The sequence below is a fragment of the Rattus norvegicus genome, chromosome 9, assembly GCF_036323735.1.
Source record: "Rattus norvegicus strain BN/NHsdMcwi chromosome 9, GRCr8, whole genome shotgun sequence".
NCBI lineage: Eukaryota > Metazoa > Chordata > Mammalia > Rodentia > Muridae > Rattus > Rattus norvegicus.
Window position 1 is genome coordinate 93,419,732 of NC_086027.1, and position 26,966 is coordinate 93,446,697.

The 26,966-nt window shown below is 37.3% G+C and overlaps 1 protein-coding gene across 50 annotated transcripts in view; it reads right to left on the reverse strand.

Moving 5' to 3' along the window:
* The window catches only part of Trip12 (thyroid hormone receptor interactor 12), a 126,225-nt gene that overhangs the window by 54,941 nt on the left and 44,318 nt on the right, over window positions 1-26,966 (reverse strand). For 24 of the 50 annotated variants that reach the window (XM_063267250.1, XM_063267247.1, XM_063267240.1 and 21 more), the window contains exons 3-8: window positions 22,322-22,447; window positions 20,256-21,058; window positions 12,839-12,944; window positions 6,987-7,123; window positions 1,865-1,948; window positions 926-1,021 (exon numbers count right to left, since the gene is read on the reverse strand). In XM_063267250.1, coding sequence (XP_063123320.1) covers window positions 926-1,021; window positions 1,865-1,948; window positions 6,987-7,123; window positions 12,839-12,944; window positions 20,256-21,058; window positions 22,322-22,447 — 1,352 coding nt within the window. 50 annotated transcript variants of the gene reach the window in all.

Sequence of the window (26,966 nt, forward strand, 5' to 3'; positions counted from 1 at the left end):
GTAATGTAGTTTTTTTTATGTGTTTTTGAGACATGGTTTCTCTGTGTAATAGTTCTGTCTTGAAACTCGATTTGTAGACAGTCTCTGCCTCCAGAGTCTGAGGTTATGAACCATCACACATGGCTTATAATGCAATGTTTAAACTACAAAATAAAACAGGAGCAAAGAAGATGGCTTAGCAAAAGAGAGGCTTGCTAAAAACTTTGACAACCATATAAAGTTAAGAGAGGACTAACTACAAAGTGATCTCTCTGACCTCTACATACTTATCCTAGAATATACATTCACCCACAATACACACACCCCACACACACAGATCATGCATGTATTTACACACACATACAAACTAATACCATCAATGCAGTTTTATTTTAAAGTGTCAAATACTTGATGGAATGCATCAGGCAGCTTGGAAGCGAAGTTAAAAAAAATTACTTAATGCAAGTCAAGGAAAACTTTAACTGGAAAACTATAACCATAGAACAGAATATGTTCAGTTATAAATCAAAACACATATGAACCAAAACAAACAAAACCAGTTTAAGTTAACAGCAGCAGGTATTATGAATCTACTGTTAGGTCAACCATGTATGCTGTGATCTGGGTTATAATTAATCTGATAGTCTGGTGAGAAGTAATGCTGCTCAGACATCATTCCTATCAGGTTCATGTTAACACTATCTTATAGAGTATAATTTGTGACACCAGGAAAAGCTTTGAACAAAAAAATTAAAAAATACGCTCAGATGATATATATAAAATATGGATTTTTAAAAAATTCGGTTGGGTAGTCAAAAATGAAAGTATAGAAGGAAAGCTAAAAGATACTAAGTTATGTACCAACAAACAAGTAACCAATAAGAATAACACATAACTAATCATTCAGAGACTTCAAGAGATGAAAAATTGTAAACTATTCACTTACTAGCTCCGCTTCCAATTGTTCTATGGAAAAGTTGTGACATCCGAGGACCAAGAGGACCAAAGAGGTGAGGAGGAAGACCCCTGGCCTCTAACAGAGCTAAAGAAAAAAGAAGGGCAGGGGAAATAGTTGAGTTGACTTAAAGCAACTGATCTTCCCTAAAAATGTTAAGAAACTGATTCATCTCACACAACTGAGTTAGCACAACATTACTTGCCACTATGAATTTTAAGAGAAACTGTATTAACATACACAAACTTAATCAGTTACTATATATTAAAATACCTCCACGTCATTTCTAAATATAAAGCTTTGGAGAGAACTTAAAACATAGACAGATCACCATCAAAGTACTTTAAAAAAAAAAAAAAAAAGGCATGCCTCATTTTCCTATTAACAGTACTTCCCAGAGAGGTGACTCTGTCCAGAAGCCTTACACTGGGAGTCTATCATCTGAGATATAAGTACAAACCCACCTAATTCATTCATGGAGTATATGTAAAACAAGATTGTTTTTGTAAAAGATTCTGACATTAAAAAAAGAGAGAGAAAATCAACGAGAGTTTACAAAAAGAACATGGGCATAGGGAAAATCCATCCTTTACCTTTTTAGATAGTAGAGAACAACAACATATTGAGGTGCTTCATAATGTATTACTAAAGCCAATTATACATGTAATCATGTGAAGAAATTTTTGAAAAACTATGAGGCTTTGCTTGGTTAAACAGTAAAAAAATGAAGACACAGACAGGTCATCTCTGAACCCAAAGCATCAAGTTAAGGAATAATAAAAAAAAAAAATTTTTTTCCCAGAAAGTGCAAGTATAACTAGAATTCCTAGACAATATCCAGTGAGTATTAATGAACTTTGTTCATATCAAGAATAGAACTATCTGCAGCCTGTGTTAATCATTTCTTGCATACTCAATGGCTGTCTTTACCTTGTAATCGTCCCATCTCAGAATCATCGGATTCACTCTCCCCAGAGGTGGTCATGCCAACAGCCCCTGCAACAGAACTAGAGGCTTGGGGAGAGGGGAAGGCAAGGATTAGGAGGAGCATTTAATCTTATATGTCTGACTTACCTTAAAGAAAAATCAAAACTTTACAAACTTAAAATAAGTTAAATTTCTCTTCCTACACACTCTACCATTCTACAACTGCCTCCCATATAAAATTCAGGTGCAAAGGAAGAGCACAGCACAGTTATATAAACAAACAGAAATTTGCAACCTTCACGCCCTTGAAATAGCTTTCTCCTGGAGTCCTCTGCCATTAGTCAATCAAGTCAGGCTATTAAGAACATTCTGTTATTTCAGGAATGTAAATAATCATTTATCTGTTTTCTCTAGCTGCAAGAGTGTAAAAAGATCATATGCACTTACACTTGCCTTTTGGAATGAAATACTGAAGCAAGAGCAAAAACTTGCTATGAAGTATGGAGAGGCTAAGATGCCAACAGTTAAAGCAGAATGAAGAAGCAGAAAGATCCCACTGCACAAAACATATATAAACCAAAGCAGAGACAAAACCAGCTTAAGTTAACAGCAGCAGGTATTATAATCTAACCAAAGAAGAAGAAACTAGCTGTCTGCTAAGTGTATGCTTAGCCCTATACAACTTCACACAGGTTTGTTCTACATATAACCATAACCACATCATTAACAATGCTCAGCCTCCATACTAGATAATAACAGAATGGAAGGCAAGAAGATAGGGTCTTTAACATAAATTTTAAGAGCTCTTTTTGACCTGGGCATGATGGCCAAGTTCATCACCATCATAGGAAAGACAGACAGACCCCCCCCCCAAAAAAAAATCCAAAAACAAAAACATGTGCACACAGCAAAACAGCACAATAGGATCCTGTTGAAAAGTAAAAAATGGGGACTGGAGAGATGGCTCAGGTTAAGAGCACGTGGTTCACAGCCATCAATAATGGGATCTAGTGCCCTCTTTTGCTATGTCTACAGTGTATGCATATAAGTAAAAATAAATAGATCTTAAAAGCAAAAGATGCCAATGTGCCAGCCACCAATTTTAGATTTTAAAAATAAACATTATTTTCTGTAATTTCAGATTCCTTTTTAATTCTTAGATAAGGGTTGAAACAAAAGTTAGCTAATGGTGGCCCAAAGAATGACATCCAGGACATCCGTTATTTGTTAAAGCAAGCAACAAGAACAGAGTTGTATGTGTCTATTATTATGTATGCTGTCACATTACATACATTATAAGGATAAAGCCTTTAAGATTAACAAAGATGATGAAAAGACTTAAAGCTACTTAAGGCAGCATTAAGATGCTTATATGCTGAACTGTCAACCCGTTTGCTTATAGAGATCCTTAATGCACAGGAAAAAAATTAAGCCTTCATGACTTAAGTGTTCATGCCAGCTAACAGTCAGATAGCAAGTTTCACTACTATTCTCTGAAGTAAACACACCCCTCAGCTGGAATTTTAAATTCAATTATGGTCATTATAACAATCTCCTATCAACAAGTAATAGTACTTTAGGTTCTAATTAAGACCTAGTCTATTAAAGTGGCTTTAAGTATAGAGAAAGCAAGCACAAAATTAAACATAAAATACCCCAAGAATCTATAATCTATAATCATTAAGATACAAACAACAATACATCAAACTACATTTCCCCCCAAAACTACTCTATAAAACGGGACTCTGCTTTTGCAAATGGGTAAGTTTGCCAATTTGTTACCACTCAAAACAAAGAAAGTGAACTTTTTGGCAGTCCTTTTATAAGTGGAAGCCAATGGAGGACATCAGGTTTCCCCATCTATTAGTACCTGGCTTACTCCCAAAATAGTTGTCTTTGAGTGAACATGGAATTCACTGTATGCTGGCTTGGGCCAACACTGGGGTCACAGGTCTATAAACACAAAGGCCAGCCAAGCCCAGGTTTTGACAGAGGTACTGAGGATCTCAACTAGCTAGAGCTCTTAGGCACTGAGTCCCTACCCAGCCCTTGGCAACTCTTTCAAAGTCTGACACAGTTGTCTAATGAAGTTACCTTTACCTATGTAAAGATCACTCTAGCCTTTACACTAACTTGCTTACTGGAGAGACAGTTTTTGAAATGCTGTTTTGTGAAATGTAACCAACTAACAGCTATTAACTCAAAAATTCATTAGTCAAGCCCAAAAACTTTACACAATTCTCTACTCTATAGTACACTCAATTTCTCTACTATATAATCAAATATAAAAATATGACTATCAACAGAGACGATCAAAACTCAGATTTTACTTTAGAAATTCTAAAAAATGTCTAAAAAGAACTCTATTTTAGAATAGTTTATAAACACTTCAACCTCTTACAAAGATAAAACATTAGAAGGCTCACAGATGGATGTTTACTTGCCAGAAATTGCTAAATAGCACATGTGTAAGTAAAAAAGGCAATAGGAAGATCTATGTCATAAAACTTCATACTAAAGCAAAAAAAAAACATTTTTTTACTGTGTGTTCGATCATCTTGTAATACAGTCATAACATAATTTGTAGTACTAAAAAAAAATGTAATCAAGAAAAGAAAAGCATTAAAAACTGGGTGCATCTAGATGGTGGTAGCACATGCCTTTAATCCCAGCACTCCAAGAGGCAGAGACAGGTGGTGGATCTCTGTGAGTTTGAGGATAGCCTGATCTTTAGACCAAATTACAGGACAGACAGCAAAGACAACAAAGAGAAACCCTGTCCGGAAAAATTAAAGGAAAACTGGGTACTGGGTATTGTAGCTTCCACCTTTAGTCCCAACACTTAGACAGGGATTGAGTCAGCAATACGTAGTGAGAACCTGTCTTTTGTTGTCTATAATACTATAGTTTATATAAACTATAACTATAAAACTATATAAAAATTCTTTTATATACTTTTAATTTCAAAACAAAGTAAAACCAAAAATGCCACAATAAACAACACCCAAACCCACTTTTTGGTGAAGAAGGGGTTTTCCTGCTTTAAGAATAAAGTTGAAGAAAACAACCACTAGACATCAGCAGACAGCCAAGAAGAGCCATATTAAAAACAGAACTAGATGCTTTTTAGAATATGACTCTGATCATTTCTTGAAGTTATGAATTCTTAATATAAAAAGTGAGCACCAGAACATGCCTATTTTTCCTTGCCATTTCACTATTCTTCTACCAGTTATAGAAATCACTAGTCAAGAGACTAACATCGGGGTTGGGGATTTAGCTCAGTGGTACAGCGCTTGCCTAGCAAGCGCAAGGCCCTGGGTTCGGTCCCCAGCTCCCAAAAAAAAGAAAAAAAGGAAAAAAAAAAAAAAAAAAAAAAAGAGACTAACATCAAAAGGTAGTTGAAATGACCACAGATATGTCCTCTATGCTAACTTAGGTTTGTATTTTACACAAAGAAAAAAGAAAGCACATTTTCTCAGAAGTATTTTACAGCCAGCCAAAAGTGGAATTTCTATTATCCATAAAGGATCCCACCCCAAAGCATAGTAAACCCAAAATGCTCCTCTTAACAACAGTTAACACCATGTATATCTTCTTCTGCAACAGTCAACACCCCACAAATATCTATTTACTGATTTTAAATATGAATGAAAATAAAACACACTATAGTCCCTTGAAGCATTTACCCTTGATAATATATCAAAGAAAAAATTCCCCTCCCCAGTTCTCCTTTCTAACCTTGGAAGTATCCATACAAATTAAATTCTTCTAAAAACCTAGGGAGAAAACAATGCTGTACTGTGCACTTAGTTTCTAAGACCTAGATTGAAGGGTCATATATCTTAGCTTGGAACTCTGGGAAAGCTTAACCAATGTGTGCCTCAGTTTTCCTTCATTTATAAAATGGCATTAACAGAACTCACACCTCAGCAGGTTGTTTTCAATATCCAATAGGAATGTGTGGGAAACGTTTAAAGCCACATCTGCAGAGTAAACAGGTGTTGCTGTAACTGTCAACTCTAATATATTCAGAAATTTCATTCCTGACACTCATTTAAGAATTTGCCTCACACTTCCACATTCCGACTTGAACTGAATAATGAAAGGGTAGAAAGTGATAATACTGGAAAGGAGAGGCTGTGCATTTTCAGCCTTAAAGAGCCTGCAAATGAAACAGCTTGTATTCTTCCAAATATTTACCAACTACCTATAAAGAAAAATAATTTTTTAAATATCATTCCCAATAGAAGAAATGCTACAGATTCACTGTCTAATTTTTTCATAAAAATTAGGATACAGAAATTATTTCAAAAATAAACTTGGGTTCGGTCCCCAGCCCCGGAAAAAAAAGAAAAAAATAAAATAAAATAAGCTAAGCAGAATACACAGTAAGTGTGGGTAACCAAACCTTTCTAGCAATCCTGCATATGCTAATATTAAATCATACTACATGAAAGTGCTTTGTTCATTATGCTTTGCAACTGAGCTTGATGTGACATATTGTAGAAATACACAATCACAGTGGTGAATTACAGTATTTTTTTCTGTTCAGAAAGAGCAATTTCACACTAGATTTTAAAATCCACTTACCACAATTTTAGTAATGATAACAGATACTTAAACAAAAAGAGGAATACACGCATTTTTTTGCCATCCAAGATTATCAAGGAAATCTAAAATAAATCCATAAAAATCTAAATATTAAGCAGCTTCAGAATAAAATAAATTTTTAGGGCTTAAAAATACTATGATCTACATGCTTATTAGGACACAATTAAAGTACATCTTTACTTTTTTATTATGAATTAAAATTCAATAAAACAATCATTAGTCAACTCATATATATACTGATTAACATATGAAAATCTTATATGGCAAATTTATACCTTTCTATAAAGCCCTCTGAAAGTAGTACATGTATGGACTGGTTGAGAATCTTAACAAATGAGCCCACTAATCAATAGTACCCAATCTATGATGTAAAATAAAAATGTTTCGTGGTAGTATCTATGGTACCTCTCCTCTCTTTTTATCCTATTTACAATGTAGAACAAGAAAGTTCATCCAAAAATAAATTTCTGAGACAAAAAAATTGCTTTAGGGCTAAGAAGTGCCAGTCTACCTGCAGCTCCTTGGGGAGCTTCATCTGTTCGAGCAGCTGAGGAATTTACTGTCTCCTGGTTGCCTTCAGGGTCTGCCATTTTCTCTTGCCTCCGGGCCTCAGCTGCTCCTCTCTTGCCCAGGCCAGAGCCTCGCCGACTGCAACAGAAAAATGTCATCATAGTCAGCATTACCAAGGCACTAGGAGCAATGTATAGACAACACAAAGCTCAAATTCACAAGAGCACAAAGCCAGTTTCTTCTCCCTTTTAAATAAAAATTGTTATAGAAAAATCACTAAGACATTGTATATCTGAAATTCTTCCAAGTTATAGCTCACACAATACAGGCTTCTGTGTTATTGGGAGCTGTTGTCATCTTTACAGACAGACATGATTCTTAAACACTTTCAGCTAAATGAAAAAGTGGATCCTCCCATAGAGGGGAAAATATGAAACTACACATTTAAAATACAGACTCATTTACAAACATAGACAATAGACAAAGGCTTACAGAGTAACAGCAACAATAGGAGGATCAAAAGGACAGGGACATCATGCCCATACTTTATGTCAGACTACCTAAATCATCTAAATTCAAACATCCTAACGCTGCAAAAACAGTTAAGGGTTTACTATTTATGAACTACAGATGACTAGGAAGATCTGTTTAAGGACAGAAGTATACCCTACAGGAAATAAAGTATTCAAACCATATCATCAAGTTAACAAATTAACAGTTTATTGATAATAGGTAAGTTGAGAAAAAGATGATCATTACAAAACCAAGACACAGTTTCCTGACTTACCTGAGAATATGATAAAACCTAAGGCTAAGACCACCAGTGAAATCAGAGGATGAATACTCAGTAAGCATGAAAAATGAAGCTTTCAATTAACTGAGGACTTGAGTTTCTTTCTCAGTGAAAGCTAAACAGGAGTGGGAAAGATTAATCTTTCCTTCATTAAGTAAATAGTGCATTAGAAACCTAACATACCAAGCTGCAAATGAGAGATTCAAATTCACCTAACATTTAATTTCACAGTATTCTAAGCTAAACATTGTGTATTTACAAATTGCTACCCTCAAAGATTGTTACTCTGAAATAAGCACAGAAGCTCATTAGGTCACCAAGACAGAAAATATAAGAAAAAGCCCTAAAAGTCAGGCAAGGTTTTGGACCAAAACTGTTTTAAAGCAAGCATGCTAGATAGCTTGTACACAGCATGACCATGTATATTTTTTTAAAAAAGTATTTCTATATATAAAGCATATATAAAAAATAATTTTATATGCACTGAACAAATGGCCATGTGTACCAAAAGGGTACAATGAAAGAAAAAGAAAATGACACTAAAATATCTGTCCTCACATACAGCAGATTCAAACTATACCCATTGTTAAAACTGAAAGGGAACTGAAGAGTTGGTGGCACATTTAAGAGTACTTTTAGGACGGGGTTGGGGATTTAGCTCAGTGGTAGAGCACTTGCCTGGCAAGCACAAGGCCCTGGGTTCGGTCCCCAGCTCCGAAAAAAAAGAAAACAAAACAAAAAACAAAAAAAAAAAACAAAAAGAGTACTTTTAGATAACAAAGATCAATAACGAGCTTGCAGAATCTGTGTGGGGAAGCTCACAACTGTGTATGTGGGGTGGGGAGAATTGGTTAGTTTTGATCCCTACAGCCATCTCCATATATCAATAAATACACACAATTTTAGAAATGACTTTTTTTTTCAAATCTTCTAAAAACCTGATCCAAAATGGCACCAAAGCTCTGTAGAACTCAGAATTATTTTCTCAGGAATCCTTAAAGTTATTCCTAGGAAATCTCAAATACACTTAGTTACACTAATTCTAGATACTTTAGAAAATATGTGTAGAAGCCAGGAACCGGGGTTGGGGGGGGGGGGGGTAGGGAAGTGTTGTGTTGAGACAAGGATTCTCTGTGTGAACAGTCTGGACAATCTGGGACATCCTAGAATTCTCTTTGTAGACCAGGCTGGCCTCAAACTAAGAGATTCGCCTGCTGGGATTAAAGGTGTGCATCACTGTTCAAAATTGCAACTATAATAGAAATCTACCACCATTGTGCAAGGAGGCATCACTAGGTCCAGCTCAACCTAATATCTCATCTTAGCAAAAGAGGAAAACAGTTTAAACATGTCAAAAAGTAACATGGTTTTGTGTTATGCTTTTGAGGCTTTCATTATGAAAGTTGGGCTTTCGGTTTGATCTTTTTAATTAGTCTGCTTTGGGATTAAAGTCTCTCTATGAAGCTCTGTCCTAGAACTAACTATGAATACCAAGATGTAATTTGTCTCTTCTTCCAACTTTTAGGATTACTCAAGCCCAACCACACCTGGCTGAGTTTGCTCTTTAATTCCCCTGATAATTAATGCAATAGGAATTATACATAACTGGAACCATGGAATATATTTGAAAAGGTGATTCCTTGTTTTTTTGGTTTTTTTTTTTTTGTGGGGGGGGGTGAGGGGTGGGAAGGGAAGAGACACAGAAATAGTGATGTGTGCCTTTAATCCCAGCGCTGAAGAGGCAGGTAGATCTCTGTGAGTTCAAGACCAGCCTGCCCTACAGTGACTTTCAGGACAGCCAGGGCTACACAAAGAAATCTTATCTAGAGGGAGAAGTTTTGTTTTGTTTTGTTTTAAAGAAAATTTTACATGAAGTTATATCAAGTTTTTCTATTAATTTTATTTAGTATGTAAGTTGCATTGCTATACATTAACTGGGCTGGGTGTGGCGCATACCCCTGTAATGCCATCACTTGAGAGACTGAGGCAAGCAAAGATAAGTACCAGGTCACTTAGGACACAAACCAAGATCCTATCATAAACAATGGAAGGAAAGAGAGGGGGAAATGAAGGTAAGGATAAGTTGAATTAAAAAAAAAAAGGGGGGGTGCTGCTGTGTGAGAAATAATGGCAGATCAGAATGTTAGAGATTAAAAGCTGCTTTTTAAAGAAAGTTGTTTATAAAGTCTTTCAGGATACTCATATTCTTTTTAACGTGGGTTCCACGGGAATTTTGGGTTGAAATCCTAGTTAGACAAGCTACTTCTTAATTACAGGTATTATTAAAAGGTGATTGAGTTTGATTTTAGAAAGAAGAGAGTAAAGAGATTACCTGAATCAGGTGGGGATTTTCATCCACAGTTAAGAACTTAGGGAAAAATTAGTCACTAACTCCAAGTAGAGAGCTGTGATGAAATGTCTGTAACACCAGGGAGAGTGATTGCAGACATATATTGTAGAAGTTATTAAGGTTAAAGAAAAATCTGTGGCTCCGGGTAGAGAGCTTAACAGATGGATATATTTTGGGCTAAAGTCCTGAGTTTTAAGTTGTTTGTTGGTTTTAGAATTGATAAAAGGTGTTTAAGTTTGTTTTAAGGAGAGTACAGAGATTACCCGAATCACGTGGTGGAATCATCTGGGGATTTTCATCTATGGTTTGGAACTTAGGGAAAAATTGGTCACTAACTCCAAGTAGAGAGTTGTGATAAATGTCTGTAACACCAGGGAGAGTGTTATAGAAGTTATTAAGGTTAAATAAAAATCTGTGGCTCCGGGTAGAGAGTTTGACAGATTGAGATATTTTGGGCAAAAGTTCTGGTTTGATGTGTTGCTTATTGATACTGGAATTGATGAAAGGTATTTGGTTTGTTTTATGAATTACCCCGCTAAAGGCCATATGGCTCGTTGATGCCAGCTAGCGAGGGTTTGTGGTTACTTTTGATATTTACACAACAGGAAGCTCAAATTCTCTAAATGTGGGCTCCACGGGAATTTTGGGTTAATTTCCTGATATCACAGAGTACAAAAGCCTATCAGGCTCATTGTTTAGCTTACTTCCTTTTTAAAAATTTGTTTAGTCTTCATGATGGGTGTTTTATGGTTATATTATTACTCTGGGAGAGAGTGCAAGATACAAGCTTTTCTGGTTACAGACTAAGGAACACAATATTTTGGGAGAAAGATTTTGTCTTTGTGCTTTTGAAAAATGTGATTAGGCTCTGGAAACCTCACAGAGTCATACTGATCAGATTTGATAGAGGTAGACCACATGAAAAATTTATTCAAGAGAATCAAACAAAAAGATATCTCGATTCTAAACTTTTGTCTTGAGAGTTGTATTTTACAGAGTGTGCCTACTTGGAATCCTGGTCTCAAGGACTTTCAGCTGGGTCTAGTCAGGACACATCGGCTACAGCATTTGCTTCATTCTTCCTACCTGCTTACCCCCAAGGATATCTCAACGCCCATGTACAGCTTGAAGAAGTTATAGAGGAGTTGTCGCCCCAATTCCCTGGACTTTGGGGGGCTGAAAGTGGTTATTCTAAAGTTGTTTTTATGAGGAATTTAGAAATGATTGTAATTTAACAGGGAGGAATTAGCTAGATTGAGTTATAATCTCATTTGGTAACTAAGCTTAAATCATATCTTTGTTTTGGTATAGAATTTATTTGTCAAAAAAGTTTAAAAGTACACGGTTTAGAGCCAGTCCTTCTATTGTTGTCATTACAAACTTCTGAGTTGATTACACCTGTGAGTTAAGATTCCAATAGCAAAGTCATGGCTCTGAGTTTGTGAAAGTACTTTCAAGATAAAATTTAGGATATGGAGACAACAGTCCAGATTGTCTTATATAGATAGATATAACGTCAGAAATCCACAAAATTTGAGATTTAAAGTTATTTATCTTTTGTTGAGACATATCTGCTCCTAACAGTTCCCCTTTGGTGGATTTAATGAAGAATTTGAACATCTCTACCTCCAGGTGAAGCAATACTTTGTGACCAGGCAGCCACTGGACAAAACTGCCTGTTTCATCTGCAGACTAATACTGTCCAGAGAAGGACAAATTATGCAGAATAGTTTACTGATAAACCCTGCCAAGACAGGGTGATTAGCCCTTCAAAATCTGCATTTCAAGAGTCTGTCAGTTGATTTTGAGCCAGAAGGCTGAAGATTTGCGCTCACATGTTGCTAACAGGGGACTGTGCTAGTGGAGACTTGTCTCTACAACCTCTCAGTTCTAGAAGCCGTGTTAGGCTTCCTATGTGTGTAGATATTTAGTCATTCCCAGATTTCTGACGGGGTTGAAGACTGATTATAGTCTCATAGCCTATCAGGCTACATAACTCTGAATATACATATTTTATTGGATAGTTATCAGAGAGTATACAAGCTAGCAAAGATATAATATAGATTTTAAGCCTTTCTTAAGCTGGAATGAATAACTAAATGTTCTGTTTAACTGATATAGTGATGGACTGGGTGTTGAGAATATCATATGCTTTATAAATTGTAGAATGGTACTCAATTTATATATAAGTGAAAAGGCTTTTTAACTGGACAAAGAGGGGGAAATATTGTGGTTTGCCCTGAAGTTATCTGTATTTTGATGCTAATTCCACTGCCCCAAGGACAGCTACTAGACACTTACTCAGGAATCAGGTGACTGAATTTGTAAAGTACAGGTGAGGGGCAGGTACAGGATAGAAGGAGGCCTGTCATTGGAGGAGAAGGAAGGATAGGCGGGAGAGAAGTTTGAAGGAGGAAGAGGAGACGAGAAGAAAAGGGAAGACAGGAGAGGAAGAGAGGGAAGAAGTCATGGCAGGTGATGTTAAGATTCTGCTCTGTGTATTTACAGGTTATCAATGTTCCTAAGGGATGGATGGTACCAAGCTTTGTATGTTTAAGTGGGCAATTATATCTTACCAATTGGGTCAAAAAAAAGGGGGCGGGGGGAGGATGGTGAAGAGGCAAAGGAAAATTTTGGTAATGTTAAGTACAGAAAGATTTTGATCAAAGCTGAAATAAAAACTATAGGCTCAAAATACTAAATACATTACCTGGTGCTAGCACAGGAGCCCGTGGTCTTTTGGCGTGTGCTCCTCCTCAAACTGGGGAGCTCAGCAGGTGGAGACTCACTGCGCTTCTTGGTAGACTTTCTTAAACCTACACATGAGAAACAGAAGTTAAATTTTCTACGTTATTGTGAGTTAAATCTCCAGGAACCCTTGTTTTTTAAAAGCCTACCAGTACTTTCCTCAATTTTTAAGTTTCAGTGCAGTCACTCGGCCCAAACCTTAACATACAGCCCAGCCTTTCCCTCCAGCTTCTGCGATTTCCCTGGTATATATTCTGAACTTCAGAATTCAATCGTATTAACTTTACACTACCCTTCATCCATTTTTGGCTACTTTACATAAAGTTAAATCAAAAACAACAGAGACAGCAAAAAAACATCTATGCCATTCTATGAGCATGGAACTAAAGAGTAGTGGAATGTACAATTTTCAGATCATAATTAGGAAGCAATCAGCATACTTTACTTTTACTCTAAAAGCTACCTAATGCCTTTACAGTCATAGTTGATACTAAAAAGTTCTAATAACTAATAACTTTTTCATTATTTTTAAATAAAAAGGCCATGATAACATCTACCTACCCCTCTTCTTTTCAATGGTACAGTACAATGTTTGATAGTATACTGGGTAATAGGCTGTATTTAACTGAAGAACTTCAATAGTGAATAGTGAATAGTGAATCCAAAGTCAACTGATAGGTTGTGTGACTACTAGACTGATGACACATGTTAAATGAATGTGAGCTTTTCTGGGAAACAATTATGTACTTGGTCCTGATTACCTCTCTTTTTTCCCAACTCAGAGATCAATCTACCTCTATCTCCCAAGTGCTAGGGACTAAATGGCTCTTCCACTTATTTTTAGGTTTATTTTCAAGTTTTAAGTTTTAGATAGGCCAATTTATTTAAGATGAAAATTCTCTACTGGGTGGGAGATGGAGAGGCCACAATGACAGGATCTCATGATGGGGCCCCAGCTAGTCTGTTATTTGCCCTGTCTCTCAAATGCTGAGATTAAGAGTGCACTACCACTACCATGTCTTTGGCTACTCTTGAGTTCACCACCAATCAAGGGACTGGAGAAGAATTAAGATGAAAAATAATTCTAGATATCAAGGGAATGACTCACAATTAAGAAAGCTTACTGTCCCTGCCCAAAATCCAGATTCAGTTCCCAGCACTCACGTGGCAGATCACAACCACCCGTGCCCTCCAGTTCTAGGGAAGCCTTCTGACCTCCACAGGCTCATGCTCACCTGCTCCTTGGGGATTCTATACCCACACATACAAACTTAAAAGTATGTGTGTAATTTTAAAATTGCAGCTCTTTCAAGTAAAAATCATTAGGAAAATTGGTGAATGAGTCTTCAAACAAAAATCAAGACTCTATAAAAACCAAAGTCTATGGCCAGAGTGGCATTTAATCGAAACAAACTTTTGAGAATTTTTTTATTTCTAAATAACTTATCTTTAAATAAATAAACTGTGGAATAACTAGGCGTGTAAAATGAATACAAAAGAGTCAGAACATTATAAAGTGAGTAATAAAGGCTGACTTAAGAATTCTTGAGTTTCGGGCTGGGGATTTAGCTCAGTGGTAGAGCGCTTACCTAGGAAGCACAAGGCCCTGGGTTCGGTCCCCAGCTCCGAAAAAAAGAACCAAAAAAAAAAAAAAAAAAAAAGAATTCTTGAGTTTCTTTTTGTTTTTCAAGACAGGGTTCCTCTCTATGTAGCCCTGGCTGTCCACATAGAGATCTATCTGCTTCTGCCTCCCAAGTGCTGGGGACTAAATGCATGGGCCACCATTGCCCAGCTCTTCCATTTATTTTCAACCCAATTTCTTGATGTAGTCACATACCCAGGCTTTCTCTCCTACTCTATTCAGCCTTTAACCTCAGTAACAGGAGACACAGCAGAAGTGCACACTGGTAACAGGAGACACAGCAGAAGTGCACACTGCAATGGAGCTGACAACACATTTTAGTCAACTAGTATCTCTAACATTTAAAAAAATCCAGCCATTTGTGGAATATGCTATAAACCTTGTACTTGGGGGTGGAAATGGGAGTATTATGTTCAAAATGAGCCTTTGGGCTACATGAGGCTGTCTCAGAGAAAGAGAGAAATTTAGCCAAGGTTACCTCTGCTACACAGTGATTTCAAAGGCACCTGAGTTACAAGAGACCATGTCTCAAGGTATCAAAAACATCAAAAGCAAAGGGGAGGGGAATGATAAACATATAATATAGTGTATACATTAAAATAGCAAAACAACTTTTACTTGATAATCTCTTAAGAGCCAAAAGGAGGTGGCACAGGCCTTTAATTCAGCACTCAGGAGACAGAGGCAGGCAGATCTCTGAGTTGAGGCCATCCTGGTCTGCAGACTCAGTTCCAGAACAGCCAGGACTACACAGAGAAATCCTGCCTATAGACATTAAAGACTTGGGAACTAATAGTACCAAAACCACAATTTTGAGGCTAAAACCAAAGATTCAATGATGAGAAGTTTATGAAGCTACCAGATTTCCAGATCCAGATTACAGATTTACTCTATAACTGGAAACTATACAGCTAGACAACTTTCTGGACCCAGGATATTTTACATGTAAATTACAGAAATCCTTAATTAAAGAAGACAGTAACAATTAAATGATATCCCGCCCTATACCACAGGATTCTTCTTAGTTCAAGCTCCTCTGAGGTTTGACACACCCTCAATAACAGTTAAGAGTGTCAAAGAATCCTCCCTGTGAATTTTTATCAATCTAAGAAAAATCTAAAAATATTAACAAATGATATTTCATTATAGACTACAGAATAAGCAATCATTAGGCAGCAGGTTCTAAGTTAAATTCTGCCTGGGAATGTGAAAAAACAAATTTTGATGCATTCAAAAGTCAAGAAGGAGCCTACAAGATGGCTCGGTGATAATGGTACTTCTAATACAAGCCTGAGGAGAACTAGCTCTATACAACTGTCCTCTAACCTTCACACTTATATGCCTAAGAAAGAAAGACAGATGGACAGATGGTCAGGTGGACAGACACAGACACAAAAATACTCAAGAAAAAATTAAAAGGAAAAAGGCTAGTCAAGGAACTATAAAGAGTGGCAGAACACTTGCCTAGAATGTATAATGACCCGAGTTCAATCCTAAGCACCACAAAAAAATACATAATCCCACTAAATATCTAAATATATGACCTGCCATATTGTGTATTTTTTATTCCTGTTTTATAAGAATTAATATTTTGAAAATAAGATTAAAGGAAAGTTTGGCCCTAAGTACATGTAGTGGCTTGAGAGAAAATGGCCCGTGCAGGCACATAGAGAGTGGCACTACTATGAAGTGTGGGTGGCCTTGAGAACTAGAGACTAAGTAATTAAAAGCATCATTAGCTACTCTAACAGAGGTTCCAAGTTAAATTCCCAGCCACATGCCAGCTCTCAATCATCTATAATGGGACATGATGCCCTCTCTTCTGGTGTGTCAGAGGACAGCAACAAAGCACTCTTATTTGAGTTTTATTTATTATGGAAGGGGACCATGCTACTGCCTGGGTGCTACCAGGCTTCCCAATATGATGATAATGGACTAAATCAAACTGTTAGTTTGATTAACAATTAAGTATCTATAACCAATTAAATATTTTCCTTTCTAAGACTTGCCATAGTCATAGTGTCTCTTCACAGCAATAGAGCTGTGATACTATAATTGAACATTTAGTTATTCATAAAATTGGTATGAATAACAGAAACTAACATCTGAATGTTCCCAGTGAATAAACAGATTTGCACAATGGCCTAAGCACGGCCTTTGCTGAAGGTACTTACTTTGGGTTGTGCTTCCTACATTCTATGATAGACACATAACAGAGACTTGTGTTAAATAAGTCTCTGAAGATAGGCACTTACTTTAAATAAGTATTATGCCTATTTCACAATAAATTTTATAAATTTTCCAGCAATCATCACCTGCTAAAATGACAGATGTAGAATTCAAATCCAAGACTGTTGATCTCTACTTTGGACCTTCTCCCAAAAAACATTTAATATTTTGAAACCAGTAACAGATCACTTTCTCTTAACCTCTTCATTGCTATGCACTTTAAGAGCAATTTCAGAATGGCCTGGGTTTGAATCTCAGCACTATGACTTCTTTGTTTTGTGACTTTGGACAGAAACTAGGTCAGCAATTCACTCCATGTTCTACCTGTAATCTCAGAATACTACTTACATAGAAATCTGATGGACAAGTGAGATGATCCATGACTACCAAGCAAAAGCACAATAAATATTGGCTAGTCTTTTGTTCTGAAACTGTTATTTTTTAAACAAAAACCAAGGCAGTAGAGCATTTAATCCCAGTACTTAATGAGGGAGAAGCAGTCAGATCTTTGAGTTTGAGGGCAGTCTGCTCTAAATAGGGCACTTAAAGCCGTGTACAGACCACTATTACATTGTTTTTAAATCATATACATCTAATTTAATAACCAGTACTTACTAGATGCTTTAAAAGGAAAAAGGTACCGGTTCCTTCTCTTATTTCAATAGCTTAGGCTATAATTAGAAAAAGTAGTAGCAGTGAGATTAGGAAAGCACTGACCACATACAACAGCCTGAGAAAATGACATTGCAAAAAAGAAATATGACATTATAAAATGAAGTCTGAAAATATAAATGGTAAGTTAAAGCAAGTTCAAGTGAATAATTCATTTGTTCATGAGCCAATGAACTGTCAGAACTCTTGGTTTTTCCTCAATGAGAGTTTTATTAAAAAAAAAAAAATCAAGAAAACTCCATTAAAAAAGTCTATGCTGTCTCTCTACACAATGGTCATGAAGGCCCATCAAATTCCCTAAAAAACAAACAATTGCTAAACTAGATAATAAAACCCTATTACTGAAATTGCCATAATCCTACAGGATACAGAAAAGAACAAGCCAGCACTGGGCTAGTCCTCATGTGTTTTAAGACTGATGAGAGCCATCACTCAGCAGTGGATCTTATGGCAAGATGAGCAGCTGACACAACAACAGCATGTCTATGAAATAGGTAACCAACTGCTTTCTGATCCATAAGAGAGGACACACATTTGTTACTGTAGAGGTTGTTACTGTCAGGGTTGATATAAACTCTACTCAAAAAGCTATTGCTGCTAATTTAATGTGGATTGCTAAATACACACGGTGTGCTCATTGTATCTTCTTCCAAGTACCTATGTTTATGCTCAGATTGGTGGAACCATTTGGTGAGATAAGCATCTCTGCAGTGCTCAGTGGTAACTATACAAACTAATAAGAATGAAAGTGTGTGGAATGTTTTAAAGGGATATCCATATTATGGCCCTATAAAATGCAAGGAACACTACAGAAAAGGGTAGAGGAACTTAACAGTTTGAGCCCCAGATGACCAGATTTGTTCAATCCCTAGAATCTAAACTGGAAGGCAGAAAGCAAGAACTGACTAACTCTGCCTTACACTTAAATGTGATGTAACATGAATGCCATCACCCCCCTGTCCACTACTCATTCTCATTCATCCTCCCTTACCCCATTCTAACACCCTAACACACACACATACACACACACACACACAGATAATGACACCGATGTCAAGCCTGGGACCAGAGTTCGATCCCTGGAAATGACAAGGTAGAAGGAAACTCCCACAAGTTGTTCTCTGACTTCAACACACACTAAATGATACCTGTAAACCACCATTCTCACATACACAAATAAATGTAATTTTATTTAGGAAAAAAGCTGAAGGAAAGGGGAAAGGAGGTGAAATACTACCTCCCCACTATGACTGGGTTTTGTAATCCTGAACACAGTCATAGCTGTAATCACAGCTTCACATGATCTGCTTAAAACTAGGCTCATCAACAATCTATCCTATAAAGGGAAAAGGCTCAGACCTGAAGATTTATACATATTTAAAGAAACTGATGATAAAGGTAAAGACATTTCTCAAGTGGCATAGGTGGTTAAGTAAATGTCCTAGAAATAATCCCTCATGCTATGATCCTGTAAGTGGCCCTGGTGAAATTTATTCACTCACATATATACAGAGGCACACACATTTAAGTTGGGGAAATAAGGGGATTTTCCAGAGGGAAACAAAGAAAGGGAAATAGATATGACTAAATTACATGCATTTATGAAGGACTTGATGAAACCCACTTTGGGTAATTAATATTTAAAAATATTTTTAAAAAAACCCGTTCCTTTTCCTTTCTCTGCCTCCCTCTCCCCTTTCTTTTCCTTCCTTTCTTGAAAAAGGATCTTCTATGTAGTCCTAATTGGTCATTTCTCCAGCCCCCAAGACTTGAACTCCTGATCTTCTTGCTTGAGCCTCTAAGATGCAGAAATTATAGGCATGCAGCACTATGCCTATTGAACTTTCTGACAGACAACACTTACAAACTTAATGTTTATCTGTGTTTTGACTGCATTTATGTCTGTTTACCATGTGCATGCCCAATTCCCTTTTAGGTAGAAAGAGAGTTTCAGATCCCCTGGAACTGGAGTTATAGACTGTTGTGAGCTGCCATTGGTTACTGGAAATCAAACCAGGGAGGTGTAAAAGAATAACCACTAACTACTCTTATGGAATGCATAGTTCTAGGGCTGGGTATGATGGTGTACACGTTCAATCCCAGCTTTCTTGAGGCAGAGGCAGAAGCAGAAGGCAGAGTTTGAGGGAGAGAGGGAGAGGGGGAGAGAGAGGGAAAAGGATGTGGTTCACTGTTCTCTTAAGTCTCTTTATCCTTTCTCTATTCTTATATAGAACAGGGAAGAACAGCTTGGACCATACAGTATGGTAGTTAGAAGTCAGTATCATCTGTTCCCATCAGTTTTAAGGAGAAAGTCTCCTGAAGAAAGGAAGAAGGGAAGTTAAGAGAGAGGGCGTGTGTATGTGTGTAAATCTCCATCTCCAAGGCTAGTTCAAAAAGGAAAACACATAGCACTATGCTTATTCCAGTTTCTTCGCTTGGATGTATTGTTTCTACTCTTCTTCAAGCTTCAAGAAGACAATATTCTTTCCATTAAATTATATTAAATACCCAGAAGAAATGTGGAATGTATGAGGCAATCACCTTTTAAAAGCACCTTAAAATCTAGTACAGAATAAATTTTCCCAGTGTTGACATTAAAAAATAATTGAATATCAAAGACAAACACAGACATTGAACTCTGAAATATGATTACTTAGCAGTAATAAAGACATTCCTTATCTGTCTCTACAAATTTAACTTGTATTTCAACTAACATGAATCGTTACATGAAGATAAAATAAATCCAAGACAGAAAAAATAAAATTGACTTGAAAGCAAAATCACTCCTGACCAACCAAGAGATGTTGAGTAAACAAAGACCTTCCCATAAACTTACTTGCTAATTTGGCCTGTAATCCAGAAGGTCCAGGTTTTGATGTCTCTGACTTAGAAGACCCTGGAAGAGACAGTTTTGTTTTAGGCAGGCTAACTTTGGGGCTGAAGCGAGCAGCCCAATCAAATTTTGAAGAGCCACCAGTTTTACTCTGTTCTTTTTCCCTGCTACTTCTTCTGGGACTAGGGCTGGATGCTGAGCGGGAGCGCCTGGCCTTGTTCTGGTCTTTTCCTTGTTTCACCCTGGCACCTGCTGGTACAGTAGAAGAGGCCGAGGCTACAGCTGAAGATGAGGAGGAAGTAGAGGCAGCAGAAGAAGAATCAGTGATGGTGCTACACCCAGCTTTGGCTGAGGTGGCCGATTTTGAAGCCAGCTTGGTGGGTTTTGCAGATCTCTCTTCGGCACCAGTTGATTCGGACCCAGAACCACTCTTAACACAAGAACTCTCTGTCCTTTTTCTTTTCTGACTCCGTGAACTACCAGCAGCCACACTCTTTCTGGTGTGAGCCTTGCTTGTTGACGGCAATTGTGCAGATTTCAGTTGTTGCTCCTGGTCTAAATGTCTCTTCTTTGACTTACTAGGTGGCTTATTGGTTTCTGAGAGAGACTCAATATGCTGAAATGCTCTGGGCTTTTTCGCAGAGCTAGGAGAATTGGTCCTGTTGTAGTCTGGACTAGCACTGCGTTTCACTCCTCGAGAATTGTCTTTTTTAGGCACCTGCCCCGTTTTCTGCCTTTCTGAAGTATTGGCTCTGTCTGGATCCTCTGGTTGCGGAACTATGACAGCAGATGATGAACTGCAGCTTCTAAAAGGTTAGATAAGAAAAGAGTTAGTGATAGCCTGTCATGAGTAAGCTTGTCTTCTAACACTTTGGTTCCCAACTCCCTTAAATCTCTGGACCTTTGGGGGAAAAGGTGGTGGTACAAAGCCTGAGAAGTCCACTATTAACATTTTCAAATGTTGAAAACGGGAGAAAAGTGCTGAGATTTTTAAATGTACTTTGTTCTTATGGGAGTGGGGAGGGAAGTGGTATTATTGCTCTCAAAACCCAGTACGGTCTATAAAAAGGTTTTCAGCTAAGACACTCTTTGAACACTGGTCCTCCTGCCTCCACTTCCCATGTGCAAGGATTTCAGGCTTCTGCCACCCTGCCCAGATCAAAGTAAGAGTACTCTTTGATCCAAACATTACTGACACTAACACTCCTAATCAAAAGATGTTATTGTTTTAAGAAAAACAATGCTTAGTGGTTCAGAATTTGAATTTGGAAGCTCTCAAGACAAATGTTTTCTCACTGTACAAAAATAAGCATTTTCTGAAAGATTAGACATCATCTTCTAAAACAAAGAATCTTTATAGTAACACCATTTTGCAAAGCCTCCTACCAATCAGAATATGAAAACATGGCTCAGTGCTTGATGCTTTCGCTGAAGACCAGGGTTCAATTCTCAGCACTCACATGGTAGCTCACAACCACCAATAATGCAGCTCTAGGAGCCCAAAGCCCTCTTCTGATCTCCTCTACCACCCACGTATATATAAGCATATGCATGTATGTATATATCTTTTTTAAAGAATACTGACATAGACTAACAACAATACTGACTTAAACAAGTTCTGGCAATCAGCATTAAAGAAAATGTTAAATGACACCTTGAAAAGCTGACAACTGGGGGAAAAGCATTTACGAAAGAGCAGTTGTTGCTCTCTTCCATAGAACTTGAGCTCAGTTCCCAAAACCTATGCCAGGTGGCTTACAACTACCTCTAACTCCAACTCCAGGGAAACCAATGCCCTCTGCTGGCCTCTGTGGGCAGTGGCATTCATGTACACAGGGTTTTTTAAATGCCTATCATGGTTAAGCAAATGAAGAACCTCATCATTCCTAATTAAATAAAAAACTTTCATCACCTAAGGTAGGTATCAGCAATACCACTAAAAAGTGAATAAAATACAGAGAAAAAATTGTAGTAACATGAGATAACCTCACATAAGCTTTAATATTATGAAATAATTCAAATCCAATTTAAGTCTTCCTTGAAATTGTATAAGCAATGTGAAAATTTACCTTTTAGAAAGGTGTCCCCTTGACAGTTCAGAAGTAGTATTAGATTGCACTTTGGGTGCCTTAAAATTAGATTTTCTACTCTCAGGAGGGATATATCCCTTACGTTTTGCCTGCCCTAAATGTGACCTGTCAGCAGAAAATCAAAACAGAAATCTATCAGGACACTGAGATGCAAATGCAGTACCGAAAGTGAAATATTTTTACATTAAAAAGCCTCACAAATCAGTCGACCTACATGTCTTCCAAATATTAAATTATAATCTATCATAAACTGAGAAAAGTCTTAGAACTAACCACCTCTATACCTAAAGGTTAAGATTCCTAAATATCAGTTAACAAAATGCACATTGTGTTTAAGCAATTTTTCTAGATTTCATTATAGAAACTCTATTATTTTCACACCACACACACACACACACACACACACACACACACACACACACACAGCAAATACACTTCTTTTAATGACAGTGTAGGCTGACTAAATGACAATGTACTATATATTCCAAAAACTGAGAACTTTGAATGTTTAAGAGAAAGAAATGATAAACAGGAATATTTAACTTAATAAACGCTTAGCATTATTACATAATGTATACAGGTATCAAAATTTACATAGTACCCCATAAATGTACGTTTTTTTTTTTTAACATTTAAAAAAGATAGCTGATGTGACTATGGTCTTTAAAAGTTTCTTATAGCTGGGAATGCAGACCCTTGAGGTAAAGTGTGTGCCTAGCTATCCTGCACAAGATCTTGGTTTCAAACTCTAGCACAGAGGGGAGAACCTGTCTTTGTTTTGTTTTAACTTTGCAGACCAGTGTATGGTAAAGCGTACGCCTAGCTATTAATGCACGAGATCTTGGTTTCAATCTCCAACACAGAGAATAGAGGGGAGAACCTGTAAAGCAAAAAAAAAAGTTTGTGGAAAAAAGGCAATTGTGATTCACAAAATGATGGTTTCCAATTTGTACATTAAAAGTCAGGTAAAGCCATAAATACAGAACTGGATGAACCCATTTTCAACCTGGTTTTGCAGAGGAAAAAAAATCAATGTGGTCATCAAATAGCAAATAAAACATGAAATCAAGATAGAATTAATCAACAGAAAGTGCATATACATCATCCTGGAAATAATTACCACAGAACCTAAGTGCATGTTCACAAACCTCCCGTGATATACCTACATTGTTTATACAACAAACTTTAATTATCAATAGCAGCATTATTCTAAACAAGCAAGTTTGAAGAAATTATGTTAACTGTTAAATCTTTTGTGTAACTTTAGTCCTGGTTTTATTTTATTCAATTAAAAGGCACATAAATAATCTATCAAAAAAAAAACAAACAAAACAAAACAAAACAAAAAAACCTGATAGTAGCAGCCTATCAGTGGTGGTGCACACCTTTAATCCAGCACTCCGGAGGCAGGAGCAGGCAGATCTCTGAGTTTGAGACCATCCTATTCTACAGAGTGAATTCCAGGGAAACCAGAGAAACCAGCCTCAGCAGGGGAAAAAAACAAAAACTAGTATTATTAATAAAAACAATTGGCACCTATGTTCTTTATAAAACATTTATTTATATGATAAAGAATGAAAGCACAGTATTTAAAAGTTACTTTTCTAAAAGTAACTTGACTGGGTTACAGCTTGGTATAAAACGTAGGCTGGGGGTTGGGGATTTAGCTCAGAGGTGAGCGCTTGCCTAGGAAGCGCAAGGCTCTGGGTTCGGTCCCAGACTGATTACGCAGTAGGCCCTGGGCATTTTTCTAACTTTGCAAATTGTTCTATAAATACTTAAAAGAGAGGTATGACATATTTTCAGGAACCAGGATTTAATGGCAATAAAATAACATTCACACGTTATATCATCCAGGTAATATATACTGTTTTCATAGTTTTGTACTTTGTTATTCGTATTGAAGACTAAACTCAGAGCATGCTTAAACAACTGATCCCTTGTTGAGCTGCCCTCAGAAGTTTTATGATGTAAAAACCATAAACTATTCATTCAAAACTAAACATCTTTTTAAAAATAATAATTAAGCTAGGTATGGTGGCACATGCCTTTAATCCCAGCACTCCATAGGCAGAAGCAGGTGGATCTCTCCCTGACATAGAGGCCAGCCTGGTCTACAAAGCAAATCCCAGAACAGCCAAAGTTGTTATAACTAAGAAACCCTGTCTCAAAACATAAAATAAGGGGTGTGGGGAGGGCAGGTGAGGGTGGTGGTAGGGGCTGTGTAAATAATTAAAACAAGCATTTAAAGACTAATAATCATTAAAAATGTTGAATGTGAAGTGGTGAAGTACTTGCTACACAAGTACAAAAATCAGATTCCTGTCAAGCACAGTATTGTGGAATGGGCCTGTAAGCCAGTGCTGGGAAGCAGAGACTGAGAAATCCAGACTCTAGCCAATCCTGAGCTCCAAGCACAGTAAGACCCTGTCTCAAAAAGTAAGACAGAGATGTTCTTTAAATGCTTTATAAAGAAAATTTTCTATCAGGTGTGTGGTATACACCTTTAATCCCAGGCATAAAATGATGGATCTCTGAGTTTAGCTTGTCTACATAGAATTCCAGGCCAGCTAGAGGGAAAATGAGACCCAGTCTTAAAAACAAGCAAGCAAACAGCAAAACTAATAAAGTAGTATGTACTAGTATGTACAGAGTGAACCAGCACCTGGAAAGTGACCAGAGGTCTATCTCTTTGATTCAAGGCCAGCCTACCTTAGAGAACTGGTTCCAGACCTTTGTCTTTGTCTTTGGCCTCCACAAGTTCATGCATTGGCTCCAATATGCATATACTTAGACTCCACACAATTAAATACATTAAATATAGTAAGTAAAATGTTACATATCTCCAATAAATCACAAAAAATATATATAAATGCAGATTTTCTTCTTTCAAAGCAAAATTCTAAGAAGGAACCAAACTGAAGCCATTTTGAATAGGAGTCAAATAAAGTTCCCAACCCCCCCACCCCAACATTGGCAGGTTGAGACAGGAATGCTCAGCAAGTTCTCCAGCCCCAGTTCAGTAACCCAACCAATGGGAAGAGGATAAGTATGTTATTAGGACATGTTCGTAAGAAGTCCCCCTTGGCTCACATATTTGTGGAGTTTGGGCTTAAAAACACACATTCTGGCCTGGGGTTTTAGCTCCCAAGTCTGTTATATGGCCCTGACTAAAATCAGTAGCGGCCTAAGTGCAATAATTTTTTTTGTCATCTACTTAGATATTTACTCAGATGAACATTCAAATTCCCAGTCAGTTCCTGAGTCTGTGCTATTGACCCTGACTGGACAATTTTTGCTGCCTAATTCAAATTGTATGTTATATGTTATCTTGCTTTCATCTGTTTTGGTTGTTTTTGGAATCTCAGACCCTAACAAAATTATTTGCTTTTTATTAAAAGTAATTAAAATTTTGTAATGCAGAAATTAAATGCATTCATCATGGCCTTACTAAGACCTTCAATGAACCAAAAACCAGCAGATAAATTCTCAGTATCAGATCACAAATAAAGTAAATTCTATACCATCAGATTAAAAAGCCAAAATTCATAAATCTTAAAAAAAAAGGGGGGGGGGGGCTGGAGAGATGGCACTGACTGCTCTTCCAGAGGTCATGAGTTCAATTCCCAGCAACCACATGGTGGCTCACAACCATCTGTAATGAGATCTGGTGCCCTCTTCTGGCCCGTAGTCACATATGCAGGCAGAATGCTGTACATAAAATAAATAAATAAATCTTTTTTTTTTTTTTTAATTAACTTGAGTATTTCTTATATACATTTCGAGTGTTATTCCCTTTCCCGGTTTCCGGGCAAACATCCCCCTCCCTCCTCCCCTTTCTTATCGGTGTTCCCCTCCCCATCCTCCCCCCATTGCCGCCCTCCCCCAACAATCTAGTTCACTGGGGGTTCAGTCTTAGCAGGACCCAGGGCTTCCCCTTCCACTGGTGCTCTTACTAGGATATTCATTGCTACCTAAGAGGTCAGAGTCCAGGGTCAGTCCATGTATAGTCTTTAGGTAGTGGCTTAGTCCCTGGAAGCTCTGGTTGCTTGGCATTGTTATACATAAGGGGTCTCGAGCCCCTTCAAGCTCTTCCAGTTCTTTCTCTGATTCCTTCAACGGGGGTCCTATTCTCAGTTCAGTGGTTTGCTGCTGGCATTCGCCTCTGTGTTTGCTATATTCTGGCTGTGTCTCTCAGGGGCGATCTACATCCGGCTCCTGTCGGCCTGCACTCCTTTGCTTCATCCATCTTGTCTAATTGGATGGCTGTATATGTATGGGCCACATGTGGGGCAGGCTCTGAATGGGTGTTCCTTCTGTGTCTGTTTTAATCTTTGCCTCTCTATTCCCTGCCAAGGGTATTCTTGTTCCCCTTTTAAAGAAGGAGTGACGCATTCACATTTTGATCATCCGTCTTGAGTTTCATTCGTTCTAGGCATCTAGGGTAATTCAAGCATTTGGGCTAATAGCCACTTATCAATGAGTGCATACCATGTGTGTTTTTCTGTGATTGGGTTAGCTCACTCGGGATGATATTTTCCAGTTCCAACCATTTGCCTACGAATTTCATAAAGTCATTGTTTTTGATAGCTGAGTAATATATAAATCTTAAAAAAAAATAAAA